This window comes from Notamacropus eugenii, chromosome 6, assembly GCF_028372415.1.
Source record: "Notamacropus eugenii isolate mMacEug1 chromosome 6, mMacEug1.pri_v2, whole genome shotgun sequence".
Classification (NCBI taxonomy): Eukaryota; Metazoa; Chordata; class Mammalia; order Diprotodontia; family Macropodidae; genus Notamacropus; species Notamacropus eugenii.
Genome location: NC_092877.1, coordinates 298385295 through 298408459, shown reverse-complemented (window position 1 = coordinate 298408459; position 23165 = coordinate 298385295). Strand labels below are relative to the sequence as shown.

The window sequence follows — 23165 nt, the reverse complement described above, 5'->3', positions numbered from 1 at the left end:
AAAGTATAGCAGCAGGTATAAGCTATGCTGCTGCTTCATGTTTTGAGCTTTTATCAATACATGGCTGGGAATCCTTGTGTTAAGGATTTCTTCACTGTAAAGGAAATAAATAGCTGTCCCAACCTGATTTAGGTTGTATATTGAATATCTTTCTCTTTTCCCCTTTAGAGAGACTCTAGACATGAAACAAACCAAGGTTTTCAGTAATTTTCCTTCAGTTTCTGGAACCAAGGAATGTAGGAAAATGCCTAATCCCTCTAAGTAATGGCCAAAACTCCCCCAAGACTTAATCCAGTCTCTGTGTGTGCATAGCTACAGTGTCTAGAGGCGTCTGTTAATGTACAAGGTGTGGTCATCTATTGAGAAAGGCGGCTGAGGAGAGAGCAAATTTCAGGTACCATCTGCTTCCCTCCTCCTACTCACTTGATGCTGAATGAAGCTGGAAGAAGTCATGGAACCATGATGGCTGGACTTACTATAAATGTTTGTTACCAAATTTTAATCAGGTCTCTCTTTGTATCCTCATTTAGCACAGTGCCTGAAACTTAATAAATATTTGTTGACTGATTCTTGATGAGGGTATTTGTAGGGAAGGAACATAGGCTTTTGCAATCAAAATTCAACAGCGGGTCCCATCTATTTCACAACTCCCTGAAAGATGTAGGAAATATAAGGAAATCTCATGGTGTTTATTTCTTGTTGATTATGAAAAAGTATTTGATTTAGGAGGATAAAACGCTGCTCTATAGGCTCCATACCTCAAAATCATTTAAAGTTCCTTAAAAGATATAACCATAAAGATAACCTTGTTCAAGGAATCTCTTATCATAGACATTAGACAAGGCATCATATAGGGAGAGGTATGCTTGCCAGAGGTATTCACCACTGTGATGGAGGAAATCCAGGGTCAAATCAAAGTTGAGGAGGGAGTCTCTGTGAATGGTGAAATGCTTCAGATGCTCATGTATGTAGATAATATTTCACTGGTTGTATCAAGAGACTCCTGGAAGAGATCTGTAACTGCTCACCAAAGTTTGGCTTGATCTTCCATACGGGAGAAATGGATGAAGAATGTCTATCGCTCAGATTACAACATGAATTTGGATGGACAAGCTCTAGAACTTATGGACTGATAATCAAACTTATGGACAACTAATACATATGGGCAATGAGTTAGGTCCATAACTGAACAAGAGAAGCAGGGTCAAGGCCTATAACTTACACAATAACAATATCATAAAATCACACAGCTTTGAAAGACTTAAGCACTCTGATCAATATAATAACCAATCACAATTCTAGAGGACTGATCATGAAGTATTTTATTACCAGTTCTCCTTTCTTTCAGTGAGATGCGCTTGGACATACATTTTTGGACAATGCCAAGGAAGAAATTTGTTTTACTTGTTTATATATATTTATTACAAATGTTTTATTTTCCCTTTTTTATTCCAATAAAGGTAGAGTGAAAGGGAAAAAAACCCAACACTTGTTAACTGAAAATTAAATTAAATATAAAAAAGTCCTTGGAAACATATGTAGGTTTTCTGGAGGGGAGGAACCTTACCTTTATTGACATGCTGATTACTTGAGCATGCTTCACCAAGACTGGCACTTGAATCTACAAATTGATATGCTGGAGAGAAAATAGGGGGGTATTAAATGATAATCTCAATTTGCATTGTGAAAATTGTCATGCACACACAAAATGGGGGGATGGACTGAACAAATTATTGCTTTGTTAGTTATTAATAATAAACATCAAGACATGAAAGTAATGGAGTACTATGGCACTATTTAAAAATGATTGAAGGGATGGTTTAGGTAAACATGGGCAGATTTGTATGAAGTGTCTCAGGATAAAGTAAACAAAACCAAGGAAACAACAATAACATTATAAAATGAGCATCTTTGAAAGACTCAAGAACTCTAATTGATGCTATAACCAACTGTGATTCCAGAGGACTGACGAGGAAGAAAGATGATGGATTAAATATACAGAATGAGACATAGATTTTTGGACATGACCCATAAGGGAATCTATTGTTAGAGGGGCTTTTCTTTTCTTTTTTCCATTGTAGCAGGGAAGTGGGAGGGAGAAAAAGTAAATGCTTGTAATTCGAAAAAAATTTAATTAAAACATTTTTTAAGGGAGGATACTGATCATGGACAGAAATACTGATTCTTAAGTCCAGTGATGAATTAGATCATTTGGAAAACTTGTGGATGCTGTCATGGAGAATAACCTTTTCTAGGTCACTGTTTAATGATACCCCAGAAAGGGATAACTAAAGTATTAGGAATGTAAAAACCTGGAGCTAAAAGCTTTCGTTAAGAGAAGAGCATTAAACAGTTAATTCCAGATATAAAATCTAAGTAGATAATGCAAATTTGAACAACATATGTTGCATGAGGGAGTAACATGAACAGGAGCAGCCTCACTGTGGATGACAGTGACACTGTGGTATCGACAGTCTCTAGTTGTAGTCCAAATACTAGAGGTGGAAAAGTAGAGTCATGGGGGAATTGGAAAATTACACTGGTTATCCAATTCTAGCAAAAAAGACAGTCAGGTTCTCTCAAAGTCTCTCTCCTCCGACCCTGCCCCTTTCTATCATGGATGTCTTGAGTGAAAGTTACTCCCGTTCCTTGTTTTCCAGTGACTTCAGTCTTATCTGACTCTCCATGACCCAACTTGGGGTTTTCTTGACAAAGATACTGGAGTGATTTATATTTCCTTTTCTAGGAAACTGAGGCAGACAGGGTTAGATGACTTGCCCAGATTCACACAGCTAATAACTGTCTGAACCCGGATTTGAACTCAGTAAGATAAGTCTTCCTGACTCCAGTCAGTCCCAGCACTCTCTCCACTGTGCCACCTAGCAGCCCATTCTCCCACAGCTGTCATTTTCAGACAAAGACTCAAGCCAGAGGTTTTTATGTTTGGTCTGATGTAAAGATAATGGACCCGAGTGACAGAGAATTCTGTATAGAGATACGCATATATGCTTACATGTGTATGTATATGCATGTATACATATATACTGTAAGCTATACATACATACATGTATATATGTATATGTTTTCACGAACAGAATATGAACTCCTTAAAAATAGTACTTGTACCTGGAACATAGTAGGTGCTTAGTTAATGCTTTGTTCATTGATTGACAAAGGAACAGTAAGGAGTTCAATGAATGAATATTTGGTTGAAAAGAGGTGGTTTGAATCTTTCTTAAAAGAAACAAATAAATGTTGTGGGATGGAGAGAGCAAGAGAAGAGACAGAGTCAGAGTTGGAAATGGCTTTAGAAGGCATCTAATGCAACCCCTAGAGAGTCAGTGTGGTATATGGAAAGAGGACTGGATTTGAACTCAAATCCTCTGAGTCAGAATTCTTTCTCTGCTCTTTGGTTATCCTTAGGTAAGTTATTTACAGAAAGTTCTTTGTACCTTTGTTTCTTCTTTGTAAAATGAAGGGATTGAATGAAATGATCTCTAAGATTTTCCCCTTTTGAAGATTTCAATTCAAAGTATTAATTCAATTCAATAAATATTTATTATCCTTAAATCATTAAAATGTTTATTGATCATTGAAAGGCATCCTGGGTTAGATGCTTTACTCAGGAAGAATTGGGTTCAAATCTTGCCTCTGACATGCTGTATCCCTCTGCACAGGTCACTTAATCCTTTGTGCCTCCAAGGGAGTCTCTAGAGGCTATAAGCTATAGAACAATTGCTGATCTGGGAGGGAGTTTCCTTAATGGGAGTTCCTTATGCCAAAGAAATCCCATGTCTATATTAAAAAAAATAAATAAGCATTTGAAGCATTTAGGTTATAAGGCTAAAAAACAAAGATTTCTGCCCTGAAGGAGCTTACATTCTCATGATAGTGGTGGTGGTGGAGGATGGAAGAAGAATAAGACTTGTATTCACATGAGTATGAAACAAGGATAAATGAAAAATTCTAAGTTCCCTTCTGTCCCCAAATGCTGTGGTCTATGTTCAATTGTGACTCTTCCAGCCAAATTTGTTTACAAATAATCATGCCTTTGTTATTCTAATATTGATGATAAATACACTAGTGAATAGGTTGGAAGAAAAATGTTAGGGTTTGATTGATTTGTTGACTGTGGAGGGGCTTGAAAAAGAGTATTTCTTAATGATCCTAAGTACCAGCAAGCGCACATGTATATACACGCATCTAGATAACTTAGGATAAACAGGGTAACTTGGGATTCTGGGAACTAGCATTGTAGAGAGAAAAAGCCATAATTAGTGTTAATTGTTGACCCTACAGTTCAAGAATAGATGCTCTTGAGAATGGAAAATGAGAACAGACATTAATTATTGAGCATGGACCTTGGAGACTGACATTCTGGATTAAAAGCGGAGAGATAAATTGCATAATGAATGTTAATTTTCCCTCAAAGAATTGAGTGATCCTGGTTGAAAGGGAAAACGAGGCTAAAACAATCATGAAAGAGAATGCTCAGTATGTGTTGGGGGCAGAGGCTGTCTGAGGGTTACACAAACAATTCACAGCTTCTAGTCGTGCCCTTTGCCTCACATCTCCCAAGAAATCCACTATCAGGTTTTCTTTTCAAACTTGCTTACCACAGTTGTCTGTATCGAAGCTCAACCACTTCCTTTGGAACCCTCAAGACTGAGAATAGCCACATTGTATTAATGGCAATTGGAGGAGAATGTGACATTCTGTGTGTGTGTGTGTGTGTGTGTGTGTGTGTGTGTGTGTGTGTGCGCGCGCGCATGTGTGTTTTGGATTTTTTGCTGGTGCTTGGGAGGGATTTGGCTCGGCAGAGACCAGCTGTGCATGCCACGTAAAGAATGAATCTGTGGTCCCTGTGCAAGTTGCTGAGCAAAGTCTGTCTCTTTGACGTCTTTAATTGCTATCTTGTCCCAATTAGAAGTGGCTGGATACTTGGGGGAAAAATTATCAAATGAATCCTCTCAGTTGGGAGGGAGAAGGGAGATAGAAAAGTCCTCTGAACAGAGAATTTCTGGCTCAAGAAGTGTGGTGAAATTGGTCGGTTTCTAAAAAAAAGAACTAAAATGACAAGATGCTCTGCAAATAGGTTGCTATTAGTGCCAAAGCAACAGGTCCTCTTCAAATGCCATTGAACTCCTGTCTCCTGTAACACCTGCGATAACAGTTAGTAATGATAATGCTTTCCATTTCTTCAGTGCTTTAGACTTTATAAGGCACTTTCACAGCTGTTATCTCATGGGGGCCTCCCAATAAATCTGGGAAAACAGTCAGAGAAAGTATGAAGTTAGAAAGGCCCGGGTTTGAATTTTGCGTCTGACACATACTTTCTGTGTGACCATAGGCAGGTAACAACTTCTCAGTGCTACAAGCAACTGTTCATGGGAGTCACTGTTTAGGAAGGACATTGATAAATTGGAGCGTATATACTAAGCAGGGCGACCAGGATGGTGAAGGAGCTCAAATTTATGCCTTGTGAGGAACTGGGGGTGGTTAGCCTAGAGAAGAGACTTATGGGGATCTTGAGAGCTGTGTTCATTGGAGGATAGATGCAAAGTTTGGAGGGAGCTTAAAGGCCAGTTAGTCCAATCTTCTCATTTTATAGAAGAAAATCAGACCTGGAGAAGTTTAGAGACTTGATCAAGGTCATACAGGTAGTAAGAAGCAGAACTGAGATTTGAACCCAGGACCCGTATCTCCAAACCCATCACACTTTCTATTGCACCATGCTGCTCCTCATGTGTGTTCAGATGTGGGAAGAAGCATTAGACTTGTTCTGTTCGTACTTAAGAGACAGGACCAGGAGCAATGGGTCGATGTTGAAAAAGAGGCAAGTATAGGTTTGATTAAGTAGGAGAAGCATCCTAACAATGAGAGCCTTCTAAAAGGGAATTTAGACTGCCTAGTGAGCAGTGGGCTCCCCATCATGGGGGTCTTCAAGCAGAGGCTGGATTGTCACTTGTCAGCTCTGTTATGGTAGTGATTCCTTTTGTAAGTACTGGTTACACTGGATGGCTATCCAGAGTTCTGTGAAGTTACAAATGATCTGTTTAATAGAGGGAGTTCTCTATACTGATGAAATCATGAGAACAGCAAATATGTTTTGAGGGATTTCTTAGACCTTGTGATGATTGCATCTCCCATTCTCCACCTAGAATACTATGGGACCTCCTCAATGAAATCCATGACCATCCAAAGGACAGCAGCCTAATAATACACAAAGTAAAAACTAATGGCTGAAGAATGCATATTATTCAGACTTTGAATGCAGTTGTATAGGCAGCCTACTGAGCGAGTCTCTCAGTACATATATCTTGGACAAACACTGCAGATGGACAATGAACTGGAGCCAGAAGTGAAGAAAGAAATAGAGCAGGCTGGACTGCATCTGGGAAATTGTGCAGTGCTTTCAACAATCCCAAGCCACTCCCTGAGACAAATATATATCCTTTTTAATGCCAATATTCTGCCAGTAACATTAGATGGCTACAAATCATAAAAAATGATGGAACAGAAAAATCATTTTTGTAAGTCATTGGAAAGACAATGGAGACATGCAGGATAGACCTATGGAACATTATTATTTTTTTACCTATATGCAAGGAGTGGCATTAAAATATGATTGAGGAAATTTATAATTGGACCATTCTAGTCCTTCATTGGTACTCTATAAATATAAATTTAAAAGACCTAAAAGAATCTCTCCAACATATTGGGTAGAGCCTCTACAAAGGAATTATAGGAGGGCATATTCAAAAATTACAGATGATGAGAAGGTTTGGGTGAGTGGCAACCTGTGCTACTAGAGGGAATACGTACAACGTGGAGGACATGGATCCATTGATGCCTGTTAGGTGCAAGGCATAGTGTCAAGTGATGTGAAGGAAAAAGATGTATAAGACACAGTCTCTGCCCTCAATAAGTTTGTATTCTAATTGGGGTGACAAAATATACTCTGTTATTTCAATCTTTTCATGATTTGGTGATCTCATGAACCTAGAGCTCTCTCCAATGGTTTAGATCATGACCCATTTAAATCTTCTCATCCTGTGCTACTTTTGTCCATGTCCTTCCATAAATCCTTCACAATGGGACCACCCAATGTGCTGGGGGCCTTCCTCTAGGTCTCTTGACATTGCAAGGATACTCATACAGCACAAAAGCTATTCAGCTCTTACCCTTGCTCTCACTACATGACTGGCCACCTCCTTTTCTTGTCATATGGCTCTTTGAGGATATCTTTTACCCTACTTCCTGTGTGCAATTTGTCAGTGCTAATATACTGCAGCCCACCATGTGTCTCTCCATTGCCCTTTGAATGACCCACATTTTGATTTTTCAGAGATTGCACTATTCCATGATTCACAGCCGTAGAGTTGAGTCATCTCAATAGGTTTTGGTTTGGGGGAGGCTTAGAGTCATTGTAAACAATGCACACAATTTCTCTTTTTTGCATTATCTTTTAAAAAGCAAAATTTTATTGATATATTTTTGCTTTTACATCACTTTTATTTCCCAATATTTCCATCCCTTGCTTTCTATCAAAGATCCATGCTGTATAATAAATCATAAAAAAGAAGGAAAAAAACCAGTTCAGCAAAAGTAAACATTGAAACATCGTATGCAGAATACTGCACAGTTTCCCAAATGCACTTCACCCTGTCCTCTTCCTCTGCTTCATCTAAAAGTCCAGTTTAGTGTTCATCTACAACGTTTTTTTTATTTTCAAAATACACTTACTCATGAGCCAATTCAGTGGCTTGTTCGTATAGCTGCCTATCGGAGTCTGGATAATATGCATTCTTAGTACACTTTCATAGAAAATACAAATTCATGCAATGAGAGGGTGGGCTGAGGTGGGCTTCTTAGCAGAGATGGGATTTAAGGTGGGTTTGGAATGACCAAGGATTGGGAGAAATGGAAGTAAGAGAGAAAGAAACCAAAAGACAATAAAATGTGTGTATATAAATGTGTGTGTGTGTGTGTGTGTGTGTGTGTGTGTGTGTATAATGAGAATGAGGTAGAACTTAAGCAAATATTTTACTTTTCCTGTTCTCTTCATTAAAAAAAAAAAATGATCTCAGGCAGACTCTGATCTCTCAATGTTTGGGTTTTTTTTCAGATCCAGATACTGTGGAAATAGCTTTAGATTCTCAGCCAGATTGCTGGGGTAGAGGACTGTCTTTGCTACGTTTAGCTCAGGGGTGGGGAACCTGCAGCCTTGAGGCCACATGTGGTCCTCTAGCTCTATTAAGGGAGTTAAGTGTCCTCATTCAAAATAAGGTACTAAAAGATAAAAAATAAACAAGCAAAAAAAACCAAGCAATCAGGTTGAAAATGAATGGCTTGTTCTTGGCCAATAAAAGCATTCTCCCCTCCTCCCCGCATGAGGAAAAAACAAATAAAATAATACAAAATAAGACTTATGAAAAGGTTTTCTTGTCATGGGGAACTCAAATTGTCTATGATTTGAATAATGGGTTCTAAGGAGTTGCCTGAGAAAAAAGAAGGAATGTTTAACTCAGAGTCACACAATTAATAAGTGTCAGAAGTGGCATCTGAACCCAGGTCTTCCTGACTCTAAGCCCGACTATGTCATGCTGGGTTTTTTTCCCCCTAAAATGTCTTTCCTGAATTCTGCTCATGTTGGTGGTATCTGCTGATGTTAGTGCTTGTGACTCAGTGGCCAGAAACAACTGGAAGCAAGGAGCCATGTCAAAGTGTTCTCAGCAATGCCCTCCTTTGCACTCCCTATCATTTCCCCCTCCACGACTGGAAGGAGACACCCCTTTCACAAGGATTGATGGTTAGGGTGCTGGACTTGGAGTCAGAAAGACCTGAGCCTATATCCCATCTCAAACACTAGCTTTGCTCCCCTGGACAAGTCACCTGATTTCTCTTAGTCTCAGTTTCTTTATCTGTAAAATGGCAACAACTGTAATAACAATAGCACTTATTTCACAAGGTTGTTATGAGAATCAAAAGGAGATAATAAATGTGAAGTACATTTCAAACTATAAAGCAGAACATAAATTGAGCTATTTTTATTATTCAGGTTTGGAGAACTGTTTTGAGGAGGTCCTTCTTAGAAGGAATGGTACACTTTGATTCAGTGACATTGGCACACAGAAACAACTCCATATAAAATCCCTATGCATAGACATTAGGGAGAACAGTTTTTCAGAAAATAGCTCCTGAGGAAAAGCTATTTTTTCCCCAACAATCCCACTAATGAAAGTAGACCTTCTATTCCAGAGAACCCAGGAAGTAGTAAGGGAAGTAAGATGGATGGGTGGCTAAACAGACTTCCAACCAAAACACTATTTTAAGTGGCAAAAAGGGAGGAAAAAAGCTAATCAACTGGGAATATTTTTGCTTTAATAGTCAAAGGTAACCTTGGGTCAGCTAGAACATTTCTTGGGTCATTCATTCAGTTCCTTTAATTCTAGGCCCCTAGAAAATGATACATTAGAAAAATTTAATAAATGCAGCTATCAGAAAGAAAGACACATTTTTGAAGAGACAAGTCAGAATCTTAGGTGAGGAACAAACTACCAATGGAAATTATAAAGAAAACTAGGGATATAGTTCACGTGAAATCAAAACTCCAGCCTGAATTGTCAATGTGCAGAATAAAAATGCTTAACAGCAAGTTGGAACCCAAGATAAATGAAGAGATGGTTGTCCTCAGTAAATTCATGTCAACAGTCTCAGATAAACTATATCCCGGGGTACTGAAAGAAAGTGAGGATATAATCGTTGAGTCACTTAGAGGGTGCTTTAAAAAATCATTGATAGCAGCAAAGATATTAACGGAAAATGAGGGGGTTGGACTCCAAGGTTGTTAAGTTTCTTTCTAGCTCTAAATCTATTATGATTAATAATAACCCTCAGGGAAATTTGTAATGGAGTACATTTACTAGAGGGTTTTCTTGATCCATTCTGTTCAACATTTCTATCAATAACTTAGATAGAATCATACATAGTATACTTTTCTAAGGACAGTTAGATGGTGCCATAGTGCATAGAGCACCAGGCCTGGAGTCCAGAAGACTCATCTTCCTGAGTTCAAATCCAGCCTCAGACACTTACTAGCTGTGTGACCCTGCACAAGTCACTGGATCCTAAGATGAGTTGGAAAGGAAAATGGGAAACTTCCAGTATCTTTGCCAAGAAAACCCCAAATGGGATCACAAAGAGTCAGACGTGACTAAAAACAACTGAACAACAAAAATACTTTTCCAATTTGTAAATAGTATGAAACCGGAAGAGATACCTAACACTTTAGATGATAAAATCTGGATACAAATATTCTCACCAGTTTCGAATGATGGACCAAATTGAATAAAATGAAATTTAATTGGGACACATGAAAGATTCTTTACCTAGTTTTAAAAAATCACCAGTGCAAATACATGATGGGGCAAAAAGAACAAATGGTAGATAGTTCATGTGCAAAAGTCCTAACAGTTTTAATCAAATAAGCAGAATGATGTAGAATTTCAGTTGGAAGAAGCTTGAACGGCTCTCTAGAGCAACCTATACCTTACGCAGCTAAGTGGCATAGAGGGCTGGGCCTGGAGTGAGAAAGGACTGATTTCAAATCTGACCTTCAACATTTGCTAGTGTGACTCTGGGTTAAGTCCCTTCAACTCTGTTTACCTCAGTTTCCTCAACTGTAAAATGGGGATAATAATATCACCTACTTCCCAGCATTGTTGCAAGGATAAAATGAAATATTTGTGAAACACTTAGCTTCCCGTCTGTTCTCTTCCCCTTGAAAAAACAACATCCTCATGACAACATACCTACCAAGTAGTCATTCAGCCTTTGACTGGAAGACCACCAAAGAGGGAGAACCTACTAACTCCTGAGAGAGCTCATTCCCCTTTTGAATAGCTCTATTTGTTAGGAAGTTTTTCCAGACATCAGACTCAAGTTTGCCCATCACTGTAGCCAGGCAAAGTCTTTTTGTATTTTAATTCTTTTATCGACTATGTTCTCTTCCCCTTACACCATGACTCACAATCGACAAGTCATTGTATTTTGTGAATCATTGCAAGATTCTTCTTTGAATGTGCCATGCTACCATTTGTAGTGTGACTTAAACTTTAGTGGCTCAAATTTTGCCCTTTGCCCTTTGACCATCGCACCAGAAAATATGATTTGGGCTAGAATGATTTCGCTTTTAATGTCCTAATTTACTATGCTACTTACTACTGATACAGTAGGTTAATAGAATCACATTTTCTTTCCAGCTTTTATATCAATCAGGTAATGTTGATGGTGATTAACCCCTGTCTAATTAGAATGTCCACTGAAACCAGTATAAAAATTGCAGAGTAAAGTGGTATTTACAGTCACTTCAGAATATAACCCAGGCAGAATAAGATTCAGCAGCTGTTGTCAAGTCGCACATTCATAGGACTAGAAAGAATATACAATTGAACTTTTCAATAATATATCATTCAAAGGAAACAGCCGCTAACTATGAACCCCTGGGATCCCATAGACCAAAAGTGGTGATTTCAAGAGCAGAAAGTACCTCTCCCCTAAATGTGATGTACCATGATAGAAAATAATGGGACATTTGAGCTGGAAGGAACTTTATTCATTTATTCCTTCCTTTATTAGAAGGAACTTTAAAAATCACCTAGTTGAGAAACTTAGACCCACGAGTATGTGCCTTATTCTAGTTCACCCAGCTAGACAAAGAGCTTGACTTTCATCACTTCCAAAGCTATGACATCAGCCTCCTAGATCGCTGCATTCTTTATCTCCACCATCAACGCTCCTGATGGCAATATTTATGCAAATATATCACAATATTTACTGGCCGTCTGACACTCTCTACTGTCTGCCTTCATTTTTCTCTTTGCATACTGCTGTGCAAAATGGCTCTAAACCCAAAATCAGCTCTCCTCTTTCCCAACAAGCTAACATGCCAGAAGGGTTTTTGGAAATTGCTTTGCATATCTGTCAAGAGCCAGATGATTCACACTGGTGAACCGACGCACATAACATGAATACCTGACCCGCTTACCAATTAGCCACCTCTGATTCTAGAGGTTAGTTGGAAAGAAAAGAAGGGCAGTGTTTAGTTTGGGCAAATACCAAAGGGGCGTTATCATTCTCATCAAGGAATCAACCATGTACATTAGACCTCCTCCCCCTCCTCCTCCAAGTGAGGCCCAGGACTGGAACTTCTCTCCCAGGATTCTCCAGCGTGAGTAAACTTGTTATGCAAACATTAGCTTATTGTACTGAGCTGCAGAAGCAGCACTGTGGCAGTGAGGGGGGAAAACTGCTGACTTTGGTCTGATTTTAATGATGTCTCTCTATTGCAGAGAAGTTTTAGGAGCTACAGGCAAAATTTTTTCCCTTTGAAAAAGAGACTGACCTGGAGTGTGTCAGCTTACCTTCACCTGATGCAAAATCAAGCTGGAGAGGGAAGTCCATGCTTTGAACAGAACCCAAGAGAGGCTGGCAAACAGTATCTCCAGCAGGCCCCATCAAGATATTTCCAAGTGCTGGGTCCTGAGAACATCCTTGAAAATAAACACGAGGCATTAGCCCAGGGGCTCTAACTAAAACCTCTTTTTGTGTTGTGAGCCCCTTTGGCAGTCTGATGAAGCCTATGGACTCCTTCTCAGAATAATGCTTTTAAGAGCATAACATAAAATACATAGGATTACAAAGGGAACAGATTATGTTGAAATACAGTCATCAAAATATTTTTTAAAAGAACAACCAGGTTTACAAGTCTCAGGTAAAGAATCCCTGAATTAGTAGGATTAGCAATACCTGAGGGAGGGAAAGGTCAAGAGACCATCCCATTCACAAAAAAAAAATAAAACAAAACAAAAAAAACATGTTTTGTAGCCCTACAGGTGGTTACACATACATTTGTATGTTTCTGGGTGCCAACAAGAATCAATTGTCCATCAAGGTGATGACTTTAAGCCATTGGTTTTGGGGGAAATGCTGGGAAGAAGGAGATCAGCTAGTGCTTAGGGAAAAAAAAAAAAGATTTTGGAGGCAGTTCTATAAAAATTCCCTGACTGTCACCGAGGCAAATGTTGGCAAAACTGGGACTGGCTGCCTAGCAACAGTGCCCCGTCTTTCCTTTCCTACAAACAGCCCCCTCTGGCTGCACACTGCCCTTTTATCTTCTCTTATTTTCTTTCCTTTACCACACTGCCCTTGACTTTCATTTTAACCAAGATTGTGCCTGTATAAATATGTTGAAGGGTAGGTGGGACAGCTCAAGGTTCCAGGACTTAATAATAATTGATATGTGCATTACTATAAGGTTTACAAATGACTTTACATTTGATCTTCAAAAGAATTCCACCAAGTGGATACCATGCGTACTATTATGGGGAAATGAAGTTCAGGGAGGCTACGTGACTTCCTTATGGTCATTTAGACAGTAAATGTTAGATGTGGGATTGAGGCCTATGTTTTCCCTAATCCCAAATCTAACTCCTTTTATACTGTTCCTTGTCGCTCCTTCATAGAATGGTCTTAGTGAAGGCATATGTATCCTCAGGGGCACCCAAAATTTGTTGTTCATCATCCTCATCATCATGGTCATCATCATCAAGACTAGTCATTTTGTCTTACATTATGGGCCAGATGATGTTCTCTAAAGTCCCTTTGGCTCAAGTCAATTCTATGACATGACTCCTGATAGGGAAACTAGGAAAGTTCTACCTGATCAGAAGGGAGCTAGGAAGGTTCTAGTGGCTTCTAAGGGACAGTAACTCCTTTTGAAGAAATTTGACTTTGACCTCAGGTGTGGACTATAAAAGGTAAGATGAAGGCATCCATTCTTCCATTCAGGCAAAAGTCAACAAATAGCCAATAAACCAAGCTAATTAGCATCAGCTGGCATCATTGATAAATAAATAGTGTTTTGGGGTCATATTTTTTTCTATAAGAATGACTCCTAAATTCTATAATTCTTAGATCTGCCCTGAGTTAATATGTGGTTGGAAGAAATCTCTGGCTTTTCTGGATCACTCTAACATTCACTATGTTTATTGGGCTCACTTTCACCCAGAAGGCACATGATAACTCTGGGTGGTGTGTGCTGGGTAAACAGGGTACCTAATGCCTTCTCCATTAGCGCACAAGGCTATGTCATCACATTGCTTTTGCCAGGGATGAGGAAAACCCAAACGGCTTGGCAGTGCATGTTGGTGCAGTGAACCTTCAAACATGTACTGACTCTTTAGGAATGAAGCTGCAGGGTGAACGCTAACCCCACTGGCATTCCCAAAGTTGATGCTGATTTTCTTTGTCAGTGTAGTGACCATCAGAGATCTCGCGGCTCTGACCAGGTGCACCATTTTGTATCCCTGTCAGGCAACAAGCACACATCAGGCAAGATGGAGTGGTTGGCTACCTATGAGCTCTTCTGGGAGGCCTCTCTGGTTGATTCCATCATTCATAAGGTCTTTGGAACTTCCGGGATCAGATGTTTTCTGCTGAACCTTTCTACCCTTTGTCTCTGAATCTCTTGTTTCATGAGTACTTGGTTGTGGGTGAGAAAAATCATTACCTGGAAAAAGCAGAGAGAGAGAAACAAATGAGAAAAAGAATATTTATTAGTAAGAAGGAAATGAAAGACTACGCACGAAGATTATTGGTGACCAATGTGGGTTATCTCCTATCATTCTGAATTCTTTTCCTCTTTGGTTTTGCAAAGGGGTCAGTAGATGAGTGCTTTATGTGGTTAGGTGAAATATAATTGGTAAGACCATGTGCCTTTCCTCTGGGGAAGAGTCAAACCATTATCTATAACCTATGGGAAAGCGATAGACTTAGAATGGAAAGAGACTCCAGAGATCATCTAGTATAATCCCTTCGTTTCCCAGATGAGGACCTGAGGCTTCATCTTAAATTAGTTAGCTGATTTATTGTGGTCATACTGTTTCTAAATGTCAGGGATAGGATTTGAACAGTGGTCTACTGGTCCCAAATCCAGAACTCCAGAGAATCTTCAGATGAACCAATCTGAGTCTAATCTGAATCTAAATAAACACCTTCTCTGCCACATACTTGAGAAGTGGTCATTCAGCCTTTGCTGAAAGAGCTCCACTGAGGAGGAACTTCTGCTTGAGGCAACCTATTTCACTTAGATATAGGTTTCATCATTAGGAAGCTTTTTCCTTACATCAAGCCTAAAGCTGCCTCTTAGTAGAAAACCCCATCCATTCTACTCTTTTGGGCTAAGTTAAATAAATCTAAGAATAGCTAACATTTCTATAGTGCCTACTATGTGCCAGGCACTGTGCTAAACACTTCACAAATATTAGCTCATTTGATCCTCCCAACAACTCTGGGAGGTAGGTCCAATTTTTATCACCTCCATTTTACAGATGAGAAAACTGAGGCAAATAGGGTAAGTGACTTGCCCAGGGTCACACAGTTAGTAAGTGTCTTAGGCCAGATTTGAACTGAGTTCTTCATGACTCCAGGTTGGAACTCTATCCATTGTACCACCTAGCTTCCCCTCTTTCATGTGACAGCTTTTCAAATACTCAGATATGTTACTCCTAAGTCTTCTGTAGGTTGAATGTACCCTGGGTACATTCAGCACATGACATGAATTTGAGAACTTCCACCAAACTGATTACTTTCCTTTGGATCTTCTTGATGGTGTGCAGAAGTGAACACAAAACTCAAACAGAACATCATACATTAGATGAGGTCTAAATGGAGCAGAATGTAGCAGAACTGTCACCTCCTTTCTCAAGGAAATCCAAGACGGCATTAGGTTTTTAGCCACAACATCACACTATTAACTTATCCACTAAAACCTTTCTGGCTAAACTTTTTCCTAGTCATGACTCCCTAATTTTGTTCCTGTGAAGCTGATTTTTGCTGCATTTTATCTCTCTTTATTTCATCTTATCATATCTGGCTCCATGTACTTACCCAGTTTAGGACATTTTGGAATAAATAATTCAATTATTATCTTTATGTCATCATCAAGATTGGATGCTCATAATAATTATAGTAATAGCATTTATGTAATATTTTAAGGTTTCTAAAGCACGTGTGTTATGTGATGTGATCCTCACAACAACTCTGTGAGTTTGGTACTATTATTATCCCCATTTCATAGGTGAGGAAACTCACCTGAGATTTAAGAGACTTGCCAAAGTTAGTGGTTACCAGCTGGTTAGGGTCAGAGGCACGATTTGAACTCGGGTTTTCCTGACTGCAAGTTCAGCACCTTATCTATTCTGATATGTAACTGACATTACCATGTTTATCAGGGCACCTAAGTAGCACTGTGGCTGGAACACTGGCCCTGAGGTCGGGATGACTTCAGTTCAAATCTGACCTCAGGCACTTACTGCTTGTGTGACCCTGGGCAAGTCACTTAACCCTGATTGCCTTCAAAATGCAAACCAAAATAAAACAAACCCACCATGTTTATCAGTGAAGCAACTTCTGAATAAAAGCCTCTGTCCTAGAGATGGCTAGCACTCTGGATATAACACATTGAAACTAGAACATCTCAGGCTCAGGGGTTCTGTAGATACAATATTCTAAATCTTAAAGATCCAGGGGAGCATAATTGTGGGAGGTAGAGATCAGCACTGGGACCTAGGTGACTTAGCTTTAAGTCAGGTAGAGCTAACCATTCTACCTACAAGTGCAGCAGAAAGAGAATTCTGGATTTGGCATAAAGCCTCAGTTCAGAAGATGAAGAAATTAGTAAACACAATATATAGAATGCTATTCAGAATTATAGTAGATCCAAAGATACCCAAATGTCTAACCCAGGAAGAAGAATAACTCCATAGCTATTATAAGCAGAGACTCAAAGGAAAAATGGATTTCCTGCATGAATACCTAGAAGAAATGGAACAAAAGATTAAAACATGAAATAAAGTTGACAGAGGAGAGAAAGAAGGAAAAGAAAAGGAAGGGAAATCAAGTAGCTCAGAAGAGACAGTAGTAAACCAGACCCAAGAAATAGACTTCCTGAAAACTAGAATGAACCAAACAATAATCAACGGCTTTATAATTCAGTAAAAATATTAGAATAAAATCAAAAGGCTCAAAAACTAGAAGAAAATGTAAGGCATTTGAAATTTAAAAAACTGACTTGGGAAGTAAGTTAGTGAGAGGTAATTTAGAATCATTAGATTCTTAAAAACCATGATTTTAAAAAGTCTGGACACTAAATGTCAAGAAATCATAAAAGAAAACTATTCAGAAAGTTAGAAAGAATTCATCAATCATCTCATGAAAGAAACCGCCAAAGAAAAAGATGAAGGAATATCATAGCCAAAATCTCAAGCTCCCACATCAAAGGAAAAAAATATTATAATCATCCAGAAAGAAGCAGTTCAAGCATCAGGGAAGTATAGTCAAGATCACACAAGCCCTAGTAGCATCTGCAATAAACGAGAGAAAATCATGGAGAATAATATCACAAAAGGCAAAAATATTGGCTTATAATCAAGGATAACTTACCTTGCAAAGATATTCATAATCCTACAGAAATAAATATGGATCTTTAATGGATCAGAGAATTTTAAAGCATTCCCAATGAAAAGATCTGGGTCAACAAGGAACTTTGAATTACAAACTCAAGAATATAGAGAAACTAAGAAAGGTAAATTTAGCTGAGCAGTCATAAGCAGGCAGTAGGGGACTATATGAGGATGAAGTGGTAATATTATAAAAGGGGAAAAAGAAAACAAATATCCTTTCAACACCTTGATATCCTCAAAAGATACTGAAGGACTTAACAAAGCAACAGAGGACTTGAGTTGGACTACTTTTGTTCTGAGGATTTTAAGAGGTAAAAGGAATATACTGGCATAGAAAGGAGAAAGGATGATATGGAACTTGCTCTTTTCTTACTTGGGGGTACATAAGAACATACAAACATGGAAGAAGGGGTAGGGAGAATGGCACTGGCGTATGACATTGGGGGACCATACCAGAATGGGGGCTTGATTCAACAGAACACCCTCTGAGTACTCCTAGAACTCTGAGGGTGAGATGTAGACAGCACAACTCTGGGAACCAGACCTGCTAGTGTGCATGAGAGTAAGTCCAGAGTGTATATAAAGACTATGCTTATATAAGGCATTATCAGTCATTCAAACAGTTCGGAATCTATCTAAATAGACTGTTATCTAGTCCATTTCTCTTTGTCTTGAATGAGAGACTTTATCAAATATAGTTTATATCTACAGTACTACCCTAATGTACCAATTATCATTATCAAAAAAGGAAATAAAGTTAACCACATGACCTAATCTTTATGGAGCCATATTGATTTTTGGTCATTCCTGCTTCCTTTTCTACATGTGAACTATCCATTCCTTTAATTTTTACAGGAGATGAATTTCAACTTCAGAGTTGGTAGATTATCCTATTCTATTTCTTAAATATCAGAATATATGTCATTATCTAGTCTTGTGATCCCTCTCTCTTTCATTAGTGTTTCAAAGATCACCCACAATGGACCAGCAGACATGCCTTTCACTTCTTTCAGTAAGTTAGGATATAGTTAATTTGAACTCTTAAAAGTCTAGTGAGTTAGGTGTTCTCTTGGTATCTCTCTTTGTCTTGAGTATCAACCCTCTATTAGTCAATTTTGTTTGTTATTTCCAGTCCAAAGATCACTGGCAGAGAAAGATAAGTAAAATTAGAGCTGAATGTCTCTCTCTTCTCTTACTCCTTGATTATCATTATTCATCCACCCTAAGCAATATCTCTATTGTGTCTTTGATCTTCCTCATTCTCCTAATTTAACTAAAACAACCCTTTCGGTTGTTCTTAACTTTTCTCCCTAGACTTAGTTTATCCTAAACTTCAGTAATCTGGATTATGAGCAACTAAGTGACACAGGAAATAAACACTAAACCTGCATTTGGGAGGATCTGAGTTTAAATCCTGCTCCAGACATTTACTTAGCCGTGCAACCTAGAATAAGTCAGCCCAACTTTGCTCATATATAAAATGTGAGTAATAGCTCCAGAGCTTTTGTGAGGATCCATTAAACTAACATGTATATAGTATTTTGCAAAACCTAAAAGTGCTTTGTAAATGTTAGTCATTATTATTGACACTCTTTTCTCAGTACTGTTGTATGCTTTTATGACTGTTCAATTACTTGCTCTTGCTTCTATATTCTGTACAAGTCTTTTAAAAATCTAAATTGGTGTGCAAAATTCTCATTAGAAAATTCCTCTTTTTTCTCTTCATTGGAATTATTTCTTTTTTGTGTCTTCCTAATTTTCTTGAAAGTTATCCATTTTTCCTGAGGTGACTTCCCTTGTACGAGGTCAGTCAACAGAATCTATCCTATCCTTTTTTTCTGAACCCCTTGAAATCTCTCTCCAATCCTAGGTTGTATATCAGACTGTGCCTATCTTTCTTCTCTTCCACCACAAATTGTAAGGTGGAGTAGCAACAACCTCAGAAGGTTCTCATCATTTATACTCCAGAATCCAGTACCTTCTTTTTGTTGAGAAATAGATTAGAAATAGAATTTTATAGGGTCACAGACATAGAGTTAGAATGAACCTCAGGGGCTATCTAGTTTAATCTCCTCATTTTACAGGTGGAAAGCTCAGAGTGACTTGACCAAGATCTGAATCCAAGGCCAGTACTCCTCTCACCATACTAGCTACCTCCTTGCATCTTCTACCTTTTGAAGGATGAAGTTATCATTCAGGTAAATCAAGAAATAGCTGCTCTGCTTTTGTCCAAGAAGACACTCCAGTAGATCACTGAATAATTGAAGTGTCCTATCTCTTTCATTTCATAACTCTTTCTTAGGCTTGTGATTTATTTCCCAAACTCCTCATATATTTCTTCTTTCTGAACATAATCCAATCGTTTATCATATTCTCTGATGCCAATATCTCTTCTGTTTCTACCCAGATTCTCTCCACTATGTTTTCTCCTTCTAGTTCCTGGATTTTCTCAATTCAGTATGTCTTAATTTACAATGATACTCTGCCTACCCTTTTACCTCTCCTGATTCTTTTTGAGATGTAATTTATTAGGTGTCTGCTATATGCAGAGCATTGCTCTAGGTATTGGGGAAAAGAAACATTTTTTAAAAATTAGATTTTATTTTCTGATCTTCATTCTCTCCTTCCCACCTCCCCCTCCCTAACTGAGAAAGCAAGAAAAACAAAACACATGTTGCAAACATATAAAGTCAAGAAAAACAGATTCCTGAATTGATTATTTCTTCATATCTACCTATCTATACATCCACATACAAATATAAAAACAACAGTAACTGACTATTATATTATAAGCTCCATGAGGGGAGGAATTATCTTTTGCCTTTTTTTGTATCCACACTGCTGAGCCCAGTGATTGGCACATAGTAGGTGCTTAATAAATGTTTACTGATGACTGGTTTTGTATACATCTATCTACTATGTTCTTAGATTCATAATATATGGTCCAGTTTGATGGGTGATTGGTTAAAACATCTCTCTCCTACCTTACCACCACAATATGTAAAATTCTACTTTAAGAAATTCTAGGTTGCTCTCCTAACCAGATTTCTTTTAACAAGCTCATTGTGAGTAGGAATGGTTTAATTTGTTGTGTTTGTATCCATAGCACCTAGCATATTGATGTTTAGTTGTTTCAGTTGTGTTCAACTCTTTGTGACTCCATTTGGGGTTTTCTTGGTCAAGATACTGGAAGGGCTTGTGCTCATTTTACATATGAGGAAATTGAGGCAAATGGGACTAAGCGACTTGCCCAGGGTCACAAGCTAATAAATGTCTGAGGCTAGACTTGAACTCAGGTCTTTTTGATTAAAATCTGAGTGCCACTGAACTGCCCAACTTAGCGTATAGTAGGTGTTTAATAAATACTTGTTGATTGTTCTATTGATTTAACCAGTTAAATGAGAAGGGGAAGGGAGGCTGGGAAGAGTAATACTGGACTGAGAATCAGGAAATCTGGGTTCTAGGCCCAGCTCAGCAACTAACTAGCTGGCTAACTTTGGGTAAATCACTTAACATTTCTGTTCTTCAGGATCCTCACTGGAAAAGGAAAGAAACTGGACTGGATTACCTCAAGTCCCTTCCATTTTTAAATTACAGCACAGGCTATCAGAATGGACCACAGAGCCTTGTTGTCCAATTCATACCTGAACAAGAAAGTCCTCAGCACCAAGGAAAGGTCATCTAGCCTTTGAGGGAGCTAAAAGGTGCAGTGAAGAGAGGGCTGGACTTAGAATCAGGAGAACTTGAGTTCAAATCCTGCCTTAGACACTTTCTTAGCAGAGTAACCCTGGGCAAGACAACTACTTTCAGCCTGAGTTTCTTCCTCTATGAAATGGTAATAATAATAGATAATAATTCTATGATTATCCTTTTGTTGTGAGGATCAAACAAGATAATGTTTGTAAAGTGCTCAACATAATAGCAGGCATATAGTAGGCCCTTAATAAATATTTATTTCCTTTCCTTCTTTTGCTTGAAGACATCTAAGGATAGGAAATATACTTCCTCCCAAGGCAGCCCACTACACTGTTAGAAGGTCTAACTTTTAGGATGTTTTTTCTTTGTTGGTTTTTACCCCAAGCCCAAATTTGCTTCTTTGCAACTTCTACCCATTGCTTGTGGTTAAGGCTTCTGGCCAAATCATGATCTATGATCCTATGAAACATTCTTAGCTATAGATAACCTTTAATTTGTAACAAGAAATTGTTAGCAGAAGGGTGATTGTAAGATCATGGATATAAAGCCTTTAAGGTCACCAAGTCCAACTCCTTCATCTTACAGATGAGGAAACTGAGACCCAGAGAAGTTCAGTGACTTGCCCAGAGTCACACAATCTGAGGCAGGATTCAAACCCAGGTCTTGAATTCAAGTCCAGTGTTCAATCCTCTACGCCACTGATGGGCTAGGAACAAAGTTAGCTCAAGCAAACTTGATCTAAATATACTAATCTCTCCCTTAGATGCCCTGCTGAGGGAGAATCTGTTTTTCCTGTCTTCCTTCCTTCTAGAATAAATTATCTAAAGTATAACAGAGGGAGGAAGAAGGCACCTGAAATCAATGGTGAGCTCCTACCCACGTCCCTTGGAAGATACACAGTCAATGGTGACTGGGAGTAGCTGGCATGCTGCACAGATTGTCTTGGCAAAGATTTCCCATCTACGTTAGCCTTGGGTATGCATTCGGTATTCCAAGATTCTAGAAAGTGAAGACAGAGTAAAATGAAAAAGGAACCAACCAGGGCTCTATTACTAACTACTTCTACTTGTAAGATTGAGGATGTATTTTCCTTCCAGGAGGATGTGTTTCTCACTGGTTTTCCTGATCTTCTGGAGGGATAGGGCAACCTTTTAGAAGCCCTTTGGTACAACCCTTTCATTTTAAAGTGAAAGGCCCATTGAGGCCCAGACAGGGGAAGTGACCATCTTAAAATTAATTGGTGGCAGAGCAGGGATGAGAACTAAGGTTTCCCAACTCCCAATCTAGGGGAATTTCCAATACGCCAGGTTGGCTATGGCATTTAACACACTAGTTCACAGTCCATGAAATGGGATAGGCTGGCTAGATTCCTCACTTACCTGTTAGGGTATTCATAAGAAGGAACATGGAATAGAGAAATCTTTATTTCTTCCCATCCCTTCAAATAGCCCTGATGATCCTTCATGGTTCTCCATGGCTGAATAATCATTTCCTCCCAATGAGGATTCCTCTTAGCTTTAGAGATATCTTGTTGTGGGCATCCCTAAGATTTCAATCTCTCTCTCTCTCTCTCTCTCTCTCTCTCTCTCTCTCTCTCTCTCTCTCTCTCTCTCTCCCTCTCTCTCTTTCTCTCCCCCTCCCTCTCTCTTTATTTCTCTTTCTCCTTCCTCTCTTCCACCTCTCTTTCCTCTGTCTTTCTCTTTCCTTCTTTTCCTTTCTTTCCTCCTTCCCTCTCTCCCTCCTCCTCTCTCTTTCTTTCAACAAGCATTTATTTCCTTTCCTTCCAATTCCCCCCAATATTGAAAAAAGCCCTTGTAACAAATATGCATAGTCAAGCAAAATATAAATCTTATATTTCCATGTACAAACATGTGTATCTCATTCTGCATATCAGTCCAGGAGTTGGACAGCATTCTTCATCATTGGTCTTCTGGGATCATGGTT

At 38.7% G+C, this 23165-nt stretch overlaps 1 protein-coding gene across 2 annotated transcripts in view; it reads right to left on the bottom strand.

Annotated features, from left to right (window-relative positions):
• KIAA2012 (KIAA2012 ortholog) overlaps positions 1-23165 on the bottom strand; it is a 160218-nt gene that overhangs the window by 98173 nt on the left and 38880 nt on the right. For both annotated transcript variants that reach the window (XM_072617302.1, XM_072617303.1), the window contains 4 exons: positions 22074-22220; positions 14417-14572; positions 12426-12554; positions 1568-1636 (listed from right to left, as the gene is read on the bottom strand). In XM_072617302.1, the coding sequence (XP_072473403.1) occupies positions 1568-1636; positions 12426-12554; positions 14417-14572; positions 22074-22220 (501 nt within the window). The remainder of the gene's footprint in view (positions 1-1567; positions 1637-12425; positions 12555-14416; positions 14573-22073; positions 22221-23165) is intronic.